The 11,451-nt window shown below is 51.4% G+C and overlaps 1 protein-coding gene across 1 annotated transcript; it reads right to left on the reverse strand.

The window, feature by feature from the left end:
• Nucleotides 1-2,091: 2,091 nt before the first annotated feature.
• On the reverse strand, nt 2,092-10,044 carry PTAFR (platelet activating factor receptor). The gene is made up of 2 exons (XM_065421758.1): nt 9,903-10,044; nt 2,092-4,047 (listed from the first exon to the last, which is right to left on the reverse strand). Exon 2 carries the CDS (start codon nt 3,983-3,985, stop codon nt 2,882-2,884), a length of 1,104 nt encoding a protein of 367 aa, XP_065277830.1. The 5' UTR covers nt 3,986-4,047; nt 9,903-10,044; the 3' UTR covers nt 2,092-2,881.
• Nucleotides 10,045-11,451: the final 1,407 nt, after the last annotated feature.

Below are 11,451 nucleotides of genomic sequence, written 5' to 3' on the forward strand. Positions count from 1 at the left end.
TTGATAATAAATGCAAACATCTAGTAGCGAAGCACTTATTGCCATAGCAGCTAAGCACAGTGGAGCAAAACATACTTGTACAAAGTTATCCACAATGTGTAGCATAAACTAGTCTCTATTGCAAGATTTCTAGGAACACACAGTACAAAATCAACACACTTAAACTCTGCAGCAAACACCACCCCCTTCCATTGTTCTCTGAAATTTGCAAAACTCAAGTAATGGAGGCCCGCCAATGGGAGAGTTCTCCAAAACCAGAAAATTCTGCTACCATGCCTGGGGAGTGCCACCACATCCTCCAATAACTGTCACAGTGGGGCATAAATGTGAGAGGCGGTGCCTCCAGCAAGTAAGCCCACTAAGAGTTTTGAAGATCATTGCCATTACCTTGGATTGCATTCCAAATGAACAGGGATCCAGGGCAAAGGTTTGAGCATGAGTGTTAGGCACTCAGAATGGTTTGCTCTAATAACCAAGTGAATGCCATATCTGCACTAGAAGAAGCCCCTGTGTAGTCTTCATGGGCAGCCCTAAGCAGAGATCATTGCAGTAGTCTTGCCCATAGGAGGCAAAGGCACATGCAGTTCTGATCGGGTTCTTATCCATGTCCTGCACTGTAGCATCTGAATGCGTGGGTGACCACTGTGAGGTACATAGTAGAAAGGAAAAGTCTAAACTTTTTGCCCATTCACAGATATCAAAGTTTCAGTGGTCCACCAGTCAGGGCCGGCTCTAGCTTTTTTGCTGCCCCAAGCAGCAAAAAAAAGCGCCGCCCCCGAGCCCCCCCCCCCAGCCGAGTGCCGCGCCGCCCCCGCGCCGAGCGCCGCCGGAACCCCCCCTGCGCTGCCCCCCCCTGCCGCCCCCCCCCGCCGAGCACCGCGCGCCGGAGCCCACCCCCCCCCGCGCCGAGCGCCGCCGGAACCCGCCCCCCAGCCGATCGCCGAGCCGCCCCCCCCCCCCGCCGCGCGCTGGAGCCCGCCCCCTGTGCCGAGCGCCGCCAGAACCCCCCCCGCCCACTGCCAAGCGCCGCCGGAACCCCCATTCCAGCGCCGCGCCCGTGCCGCCCCCCCCCCCCGTCGAGCGCCGCGCGCCGGAGCCCGCTCCCCCCGTGCCAAACCGCCAGAAACCCCCCCCAGCGCGAGCCCCGTGCTGCCCCCCCGCCGAGCGCCGCGCCGCTGGAGCCCGCCCCCCCCCATGGAATGTCGAGCCGCGCTCCTCCCGCCGCCCCTTACCAGGTGCCGCCCCAAGCACGTGCTTGGGTGCCTGGTGCCTGGAGCCGGCCCTGCCTGCGCTGCCCCCCCGCCGAGCACCGCGCCGCTGGAGCCCGCCCCCCCGGAGCCCGCCCCCCCCCCCCGCCGAGCGCCGCCCCCCCGGAGCCCGCCCCCGCCGAGCGCTGCCCCCCCCCGCCGAGCGCCGCCGGAGCGCCCCCCCCGGGGAATGCCAAGCCGCGCTCCTCCCGCCGCCCCTTACCAGGTGTCGCCCCAAGCACGTGCTTGGGTGCCTGGTGCCTGGAGCCGGCCCTGCCACCAGTGATGACTGGGGATCGAAGAGCTGGGAATCCTCTCAGTGAAATATGGGCATAATATAATACCATTGTTGGTCGGACGTTTGGAGTTTGCCACATAAAAACTCCTAGCAGTTCTCTGGCTGGTATCACCAGGCTGCTGCTAACTGGTATAAATAACCTTTTCCAGTGTCAATATGGCAGATGAGTTTTTCCTATCACCAGCTGGGAAATTTTTCTAGAAGAGTTGAGGAACCAAAACCTCATGTAAGAACCAAACGGAGTTCCCCACCCTGTTCTACTTCCTGTGCTTCAAGGAAGTTTAGTATTGAGCAACTCAGGGTTAGACAAGGAGCCTTGAGTGTCTTCTGCTCTGTAACCAAGCCTGGCACCCTCAGGATAGCGAGCTTTCTGTGGGCCCAAATTGTCTGCCGCCAGCACTGTTTGGAGCAGGGTCCATTTCACCCTGGACTGAATGCCTGAGCTTAAAACCCTTGACATTTTTGCACTGGACTTAACACCACGGCATCAGTTGAGTGGTTTGGAGGGTGCCCTGGGGTGTGGCCACAAGCTGTTAGTTTATTAATGATAAAATACCAGAAAACAGTCTTCAAATAAGCAACCAGCTACATTTCTTTGTTTCCAGCAGCACAAGCTTAGGGACAATAGCCACTCCCTCTTTATAATCCCATCTATAATAAATAAAAGCTATGATGAAGAAGCATTAAATTCATTTGCTATCTTAACTCCTATGCTGGCAATCATCCTCTGTCACTTGGAGGTTTTCAGTTGATATTCGGTCTCTCTGAAAGATATGTGCTAGCTCAACCAGAAGTTATTGGGCTGGGTCTAGGAATAGGTGACATTCTCTAGCCAGTGATATGCAGGAGGTCAGACTAGATAATGGTCCCTGGTGGCCTTAAAATCTATACATAGGGATCCCAGGGATTGGGGGAGCTATGGCTGAGGTTTCCAGCACATCACCAATACTCATCGACTTTCACAGACCCCCCTTCTCTCCAGGCTGGTTACTTGAATCAGATCCCATAGAATCTCTGTCATTCATAAGGGTGAGCTCGCCTCATGGCAATTCCCTTGCCTTCCCATGTTAAAGTGCTGACAGATCACACAAGGAGATGGGATGGGGGAGAAAGACTTGTACAAGGTCAATGGTATTTTTCTTTACAGAAAATAAAACAAACTGAGCTGTGATTAGTGTCCCATGAAGCATCAGTATGTGTCAGAAGGTGCCTCTTTGCAGCCCCTGCTGGCTCCCTATTCCTCTGGTTGCATTTGTGGATACAGGGATTGAATGCTCATAATTCCTCTTCCTGGCTTAGTGGGAGGAAGCTGATGACACAAGTGGCCCAGCCCTGCTCAGTAGGAGATAGGGCTATATTCATTTCTCATGGGGGTGGTGGGGAGGTCATTGACGGGCACTGTGCCCTCGATCACTGTTTCAGTGGTTTGCCTGGAACACTTGCGACTCCCTTTCATGCTTTTAAGATTCTCTGAAAGGTGCTTCCTGAACTTCTTGGTGAGGAAGCAGTAGATGACAGGGTCCAGCATGCAGTTGGTGCTCAGGAGGCATAGCGTCACCTGATGGGCATCATTGAGCTGCTGGCGCAAGGGACAGTTTTCCTTCTGCCACAGCTCTAGGACCGTCAGGGTCCAGGGGAGTCCAACAAGATGGTGAGGTACAAAGCATATGATGAATACAGCCAGGACAGTGCACACCATCCTGAATGCCCTCTGCTTGACATGGGTGCTCTTCTGCAGCTGCACTGACTTGGTCAGCAGTGTCTTGATAATGAACAAGTTACACACCAGTATAAACAGGAAAATGAAGACAAAAATAATGAATATGACAACGTGGCTGGCGAGGATGGGCACATTGTTGTCAGAGGTAGAGGTGTTATAGCCCTCAAAACACCGCTTGATGGTGCCATGGTTAATTTCATTAATTCCATCCCTAGTGAGGTAGTACAAAGCACTGCTCATTATCACCACCCAGATAGCTGCGGAGAGGAAGATACCCCTTCTCCTGGTGGGGAACTGAGCGGCTGTGATGGGCTTGGTCACTGCCTGGAATCGGTTGTATGTGATGACTGTCAAAAAGGCGATGGAGCAGTAGGTGTTAACAAAGAACAAGTAGCCGGCCACGTTACACAGGAATGTAGGCATAATCCAGTTTCCATTGTGGTGATAGTAAAGTATCCACAGGGGCAGTGTGATTAGGAACAGCAGGTCAGCCACTATCAGGTTCACCATGAAGATCTTGATTTCGTTTAGTTTCCTCCAAGCATAAACGTGGCAGAAAATCCACAGCACATAGCAATTGGCAATGAAGCCCAGAATGAAGATGAAGCTGTAGAAGATGGTGAAAAGGAGGTATCTGAACTCAGAATCCACCCCGCATGAGGTGTCAGCGGACAGGGTGGTGACATTCAGGGGTGAAGGAGTTCCCCCCTTCGAGGACATTGTGTCACTGACCCAACTCTTCCAAGGCAGAAAATTTTCTGTCCTCTTCTTTTCTTCTTATTCTAAGAACACAAAACATGTGATTACAGCATGTAGGGCCACTGCCAAGCCCCAGAGCCACCTGTCTGTTCTCAGTTCATATCCCCTCTGACTGCGGGAGTTCTCCCGCATTCCTCTGTGCCCACTTACCCCTCTGATCTCTCCTCTCACTCTTCGACCTCAGACACCCACCCTGCTGTCTGCCCCCCACCCACTCCGCTCCTTCCTCTTCTCAGTATTACTCCAGTTTCATACCCACTTACATCCTATGCCCACTTGCTCTGTGGTCCAATCTCCCTTCTCTAGTTCCACAGCCAACTACTCATTCTACCACTTTCCTTATCCTGCCTTTCCAGGGATTTGAAAAAGCCAACTGTAAAGTATGGGACAGAGCTTATCCTGAAAGTGTTTTACTCATGATACAAAGCCTATGTCGGTATCACAGTACCTGAGCATTTCCATGGTTATTACTGGAAATCAGATGTGTTTCCTAAAGTCTCCTTCTTGGACACTGGTCATATCACAGGGCATTAGGCACCACATAAGCCATGTTCTTTAAAATACAGAATGGCTGGTCACCCTACGAGCTCATATCTGCCTACCCCACCTGCCCCTCCAATCTCAGCCTCTTTCCCAGAGCTGTGTGGTGAGGAAGTTGCTCTTTAATTGTTGCTGGCCTATCTGACTTGCACTGAACATAAGAACTAAGAATGGCCCTACCGAGTCAGACCAAAGGTCCATCTAGCCGAGTATCCTGTCTTCCGACAGTGGCCAGTGCCAGGGAGGGAATGAACAGAACAGGTAATCATCAAGTGATCCATCCCCTGTCGCTCATTCCCAGATTCTGGCAAACAGAGGCTAGGGACACCATCCCTGCCCATCCTGGCTAATAGCCATTGATGGACCTATCCTCCATGAATTTATCTAGTTCTTTTTTGAACCCTGTTATGGTCTTGGCCTTCACAACATCCTCTGGCAAGGAGTTCCACAGGTTGATTGTGCGTCACTGTCCCTTCTCACATAGGTTACTTCCTCTCTTTTCTCCTTTACTGTTGACCAAGCAACAACCTATTGCCACATAAACACAGAGAAACCAGAATCATTAGTTAATCACATATAGTATATGGGACAGTAGGCCCAGTGAGCTCTGTTAGCTCCACCTCTAAGAGCTCACCCATTTCTTTGAGGGAGGGATGTGTTTGTATAGGGACAGATGCTGAGTTTCTTGTAACATGACTTTACTGTATAAATATATCCCCCATGCTGTGAGCTATGATGCCTGCTGAACCAACCAATGCATAATCAAAGCCCCTGGTGGTGGTGCCCAGCCCTCTCCCCCCACCCCCTCCAGGGTGCAGTGTGGTGTGCATGCCCCATGAAATAGATCCATTCCATTGCAGGTTTACTGACAAGCAGCCCGTGGCAGTGGGTGTGTTCAGAGCCTTTCTACAGCAGGGCTTGGAGTTTGGGCACAGTCGCACTCTGGACAGGCCCTCTGGAGTCTCTGCTGACTTATCAATGGAAGAGAACATACAGGAAAGTAATCTGTCCCTAACGCCTCGCCAGGAGCCGAGTGGAAAACACAAACAAATGCCCCTGTTTTCCTCACAATGTCACCTTGCCCATAGAGCACCTCTCAAGAGCGACTTGCCTGTCTCTGCTAGAAGACCCCTGGCCAGGGAGGGGGAGGGCCCCAAATGGGAAAGGGGTAATTCCTAGACATCCAAGTTGAGGAAGAGTTTGTAGGCTGGGAGACTGGGACCTGCTGAGGGAAACTGCAGAGAGAAGCTGCATGGTGCCAGCTGTTGCTCAGTCAGGCTGCTCACTCAGCAGCAGCACTGAAACAGCGCTTATATTGACTGCCATGAGAGAGCAGTGGGAAGATACTGCCATGGCTGCATCACCCCCGCAGCACCTGGCAGCACGGAGGGGGGTGTTGCTAAAAGAGAGCTAGAGGTTTGCTCCAAACTTACCTGTTGCTACTGGAGGAGTCCATCAGCCTTGACAGCTAGCACAGTGTTCCTGCCCTGGCCTGTGCAGAGGGCTCTGGATTGAGGTGATGCTGTTCATAGATTCATAGATTCTAGGACTGGAAGGGACCTCGAGAGGTCATCGAGTCCAGTCCCCTGCCCGCATGGCAGGACCAAATACTGTCTAGACCATCCCTGATAGACATTTATCTAACCTACTCTTAAATATCTCCCGAGATGGAGATTCCACAACCTCCCTAGGCAATTTATTCCAGTGTTTAACCACCCTGACAGTTAGGAACTTTTTCCTAATGTCCAGCCTAGACTTGCAGTTTAAGCCCATTGCTTCTTGTTCTATCCTCAGAGGCTAAGGTGAACAAGTTTTCTCCCTCCTCCTTATGACACCCTTTTAGATACCTGAAAACTGCTATCATGTCCCCTCTCAGTGCTGGTTAACCTCTGAGCCTGGTCCTCCCCACCCTGTTCAGTAAAGGAGCCTTTTTGTGGCTTTGTTCCAATCCAACCTGTCTGCTGCACCCAGAGATTCACTCATGCGGCTGCTGCACTATATTTAGTAGCCTGGAGATGTCCAGGCAGAGTCACCATGTGCTAATTTAAATCAGATCCAGGAATCATTCCAAACAAGGCCACCTCCTGGCCTTCGTTCCCCAGTGCGGTGGGGGTAGAGGTCACTATTCAAGCAAGGGGCAAGAGGAATCATTTGGAATACACACTTTGGGGAAATACAATCAAATCTCTGTTTGCACCAACCAGGGGCTTTGAAGTTGCTTCTCTCTGTCCACCCATCCATCTAACCTAGGATTGGCTTGTGGAGACTGAATTATACTCTCTCCTGGAAGTGACCCCTCTCGGTCAGCGTGTGCATGAAGCTGCCCATGCTGTGACTGAGAAAGGGGACTTTAGGCTGCTGGCTGTCAAACCAGCAACATCTTCCAATTAACAGTGAATGGAGGTTGATGCTGAATGTACAACAAACCTTTTGTATTAATTCTACACAGTGCCAAGGAGGCCAGCATTATGCACTGAAGTACAGAATATATGGGAGAGTACAGCCTGCAAAGGAATTTAGTTACCAAGTTCCTAGAGGCTTCCCGCTCCTAGTGCGTCACACTTGCCCTAACAGACAGGATTTCTCTGCCTATTTAATGCAATAACCATGTTCCCGTCTCCCCACACATCCTGTAGGCCTAGCCCAGGGAATGAGCATTGCAGCCCAGTGAGTGCCGCATATTCAGGCCATCCTGGCTCACCAAGTGTGCATCCCAGCATAAATGGACAGATCTTCGGCTGCTGCAACCAAGGCATTTAGTGCAGCTTAGGAAGTCAAGTTAAGAAAGTAGCTTTAAATTACCATTGTGTTCCCCATATCCAGGGGCCATCCTGGTCCCAGTCCCAACTCCAGCCTGAAGGCTGCTCTAACTTACAATATTGCCCAGCAGTCAGAGATCCACTGGGCAAGAGGGAACTCTGGGGATACACCCTTTGCCAGGAGGGGTTTGTGCCATAGTAACCTTTGCACCAGCGTGACACAGCGCACTGGAGGGTCTGACCACATCAGGCTGTGTCCCAGACTGAACAGGTATATCTAGCTCATCACGTGCCTATCTCCACTCAGTGTGATTTAGACTTGGATTGGGCACCAGGTTGGGAGTGGAAACTGGGATTCCATTCCCAGCTCTGCCCTTGACTCACTGTGTGACTTAGGAAAAATCACTGCATCTCTCTGTGTCTCCGTTAGTTTCCCCATCCGTAAAGCATGTTAAGTGCTACACATACTTATGTGTCCTGGGGAAATATGCCTCACATATTCCAGCCCCAAGAGTACCTGTCCTGATGGAACATGTCCAACACTCCCATCCCAGCGATGGCAGGGCCAGTGGATCTCAGCCTGGGTGTGTGTCCTGGCCCAGTGAAGAGCTGTCCCAGCACAATGTGTCCAGTGCATACTCATCTCTCAGCACAACATGTTCTGCAGGTCCTGGTATAATGTGCTGAAAGTGACCCAGCTGATGTACACATGATCCACTAAGTCCCTCTGGCCTGCTGAGCAGAGCTGGGAAGGGGTGATTTCACTCCAGAGGTCAGACTCTTCTCTGACTGCACTAATGGCTGAGGATGATGTTGGGGCACTATTCTGCTGAGGGCCCTGATACTAGAATGAGATATAAAATGAAGCACTAATTGCTTGTGATCATTAAAGATCCCATGGCACTTTTCAATCTGGGTATGAATTCCAGTGTTGTGATGCCAGTCAGAACAGCAGGGGTTAAGGAGAGCCTTTGGGCCCAGCTAGCCCCGCCCTGCTATCCCTGCAAACAGTGCCAGGCCTGGAGAGGGGAGAAAAGGTCAGAGACTGGCTCAGTTCAGGGCTGACTGCGAAGAGGCAGGAGCTAGCTGCCTTCCTACCCATAGGCACCGACTCCGTGGGTGCTCCAGTCCTGGAAAAAAAATTGCGGCTGCTTATCACCCACTGACAGCTTACGCCTTCCTTCCCCTCCCAGCGCCTCCCGTCCGCCGCAATCAGTTGTTCTGTGGCGTGCAGGAGGCACTGGGGGGAAGGGGACAAGTGGGGATGGGGTGCGCTTGGGGGAGGGGGCGGAACTAGGTGGGGAAGAGGTGGGGTCGGGGCTTGGGGTAAGGGGTGCAGTGGGGGCAGGGCCTGGGGCTGAGTGGAGGTTGGGCAAAGGAAAAAGCCGGCGCCTGTGTCCCTACCTGAGGGGAAGGAGCTCTAGCCTACCAGCCAAGGCAGCCACCTGGGAGAGAGCACTGTCTTCCCAGACAAGGGAGCCTGCGAAGGGGACCTATGTACCCAGCACCCCAGGTAACTGAGTGAGCAACCCCAGAGACATTGTGGGGCTTGCCCTAACCAACTTGCAGCTGCCCTGCCCAAAGGAGCTGCGCAAGACCCAAGAGAGGTCAGCAAGCCGCCAAGCAAACTGGACTAGAGGGGCCACACCCCAAACTGAATAGACTGGTAGGACATAGCCCAGGGCAGTGCGTTTTGACTCCCTGCTTGGGGCTATCCCTCCCTCCGTCCGTCCCCCCAATCCTCCAGTTCAGAGGTTGACATGCACAGGGCTCTGGGCTGGGACTTGGTGGAGAGGGAGGGCCTGGGTCCGTCTGCCCCCACTGGCTTTAAAGACTGAGGCTCCTCAACCAAATAGGAGGCTGAGAGCCCTGGCCAGCCCTCAAAGCCACCTGTTACAGATGTCTTGGCTAGATTCCAACCTGGGTAATTAGTTCTGTTTATCAAGAATTCCCCCAGCAGCTTTAGTGGGGGTACAGCGTTCTCTCTGCTTCTTCTTGTAAACTCTTAAGTAATGCTGCTGCTAAGAGCTCAGGCCAGAGGTGACTGCATTTCAGCAATAGATGAAGTGATTCCTGTGGATGTGGCCTATAAAATGCTCTGGGATCCACTGGGATGAAAGGTGCCCTGGCAGGCTTCCCCCACCCATTGGCTAACAATATGGGAAGGGTCATCATTTAGTCATTGTTATGTTATTCTCTAAAATCAGAAAGAGCATGGGCAAAGCCAGGAACGAAGGCAATACCTCTGTCTCCAGGATAATGATACTTCATGTTCATTCAATGAGCTCCAATCACTTGACAAACAAGGGTGTGCATCATTAGTTCCATTTTATACTAGGGGAACTGAGACACAGCGGGGAAGTCACTTGCCCAACATCAGCCAGCGAGCCAGTGGCAAAGCTAGGAACAGAGCTCTGGTCCCTTGATTCCCAGTCCACTGCCATGTTGCCCCAATACAGGATAGACAATAGCATGGCAGCTTGGTACAGCAATCTCACCCAGGTAAACCATTCTAAGAAATTCAGGCTAGAATGCAAATTCCATATGAATAGCACTAGTGAAAGCTAGTCCCTGCTTACCAGAGTCGAATGGATGCAGCGTGATCTCTCCAATGCCAAACTTTGAAGAGCAGTGGCGTATTCTGCTTGCTGGGTCTGCTTCCAGGTCCTGTCCGTCCCAGCCTGTGGCTGCAGCCTCCCCGCACACACAGTTCTATTGATCAGAATTGCAGAACTGAAAGGATTGCAAAAGCTTCCTGCCAAGTCATTAGAGAAGAGGAAATGTCATGTGATAGCAGGGCAAAGGAAAAGAGAAATAAACTAAGACATGGGGGGAAAGCAAATTGACAGCAAAGACTGGGTGTCCCTGAAAAGCCATTAGCAGTAGCATTTCATCAAAGGAAATCTACTTCTAATGGCTGTGTTCCTGAAAGAGATAGGGACATCACAATTCGCCTCTGGAGGCCAAGTAGGAATCCAGTCCCTTGTCTGTGGTTAAGTCAGGAAGCAAACAGCACTTGAATGGCATCTTTCCCAGCAGCAGGGCTGGCCTGTGCATAGAGTGCTTTTTCTTTACAAATCCAAGAAAATTAATTGCTAGAGAACTGGTCACTCCACATAAAGGCTGGGATTTTTGATGCACAAAGGCCACAGGAGCCGATTCTCCAGTAAACAGTCAGCTCTGCATCTTTACGCCAGTACTAAACAGACTTAAACCTGGGGAATCCAGCCACTCTAGGACTCCTGTTCTGCAAGGGGATCCTCAGGGGTTGATGAGCCATCCTAGCAGTTCCTACCCTACCCTCTACCAGGCACTGGTGTAGGGGTTAAGACTGGAGGAAAGAAGACATGGCCTGGGGTATCCTTGTGCCTGACAATCCCTAGCTCCCAGAACAGCCCTGGGGCCATTGTCAGCTGGTACAACTTAAAGCAGCATTGGACCACTCTGTGTTGCTCTTGGGAACTGGCTTAGTGCTTGACAGCCCCAAGATCAGGGCACCAAAGATGATTTACATAACAGCCCAGGATCTGGGCCAGCGAATGCAAAGTTCTGCTTCCCATAGCCATTGTAACTGGACAGCAATCATAGAATCATAGGGTTAGAAGGGACCACAAAGGTCATCTAGTGAGTCTAACCCCCCTGACAAGATGCAGGATTTGTTGTGTCTAAGCCATCCAAGACAGTGGCTATCCAGCCTCCCTTTGAAAATCTCCAGTGAAGGAGCTTTCACAACCTCCCGAGGCGTCTGTTCCATTGTCCTACTGTTCTTACAGTTAGGAAATTTATCCTGAGATTTAATCTGCTATGCTGTAGTTTGAACCCATTGCCTCTTGTCCTTCCCTCTGTGGCAAGAGAGAACAACTGTTCTCCATCTTTTTCACAGCAGTCTTTCAAGTATTTAAAGACTGCTATCATGTTCCCCTTCAATCTCCTCTTTTCCAAACTAAACATACCCAGTTCCTTCAGCCTTTGCTCATATGACTTGCATTCCATCCCTTTGATCATCTTTGTTGCTCACTTCTGGATCCTTTCCAGTTTCTCTAAATCCTTTCTATACATTGGTGACCAAAACTGGACACCGTACTCCAGCTGAGGCCTACCTAGCGCTGAGTAGAGTGGTACTATCAC

This window comes from Emys orbicularis, chromosome 23 (assembly GCF_028017835.1).
Source record: "Emys orbicularis isolate rEmyOrb1 chromosome 23, rEmyOrb1.hap1, whole genome shotgun sequence".
NCBI classification, from domain to species: domain Eukaryota; kingdom Metazoa; phylum Chordata; order Testudines; family Emydidae; genus Emys; species Emys orbicularis.

Bases quoted from the DNA above. Each gene is read 5' to 3' on its own strand.
- PTAFR (XM_065421758.1), bottom strand. From the start codon at position 3,985: ATGTCCTCGAAGGGGGGAACTCCTTCACCCCTGAATGTCACCACCCTG.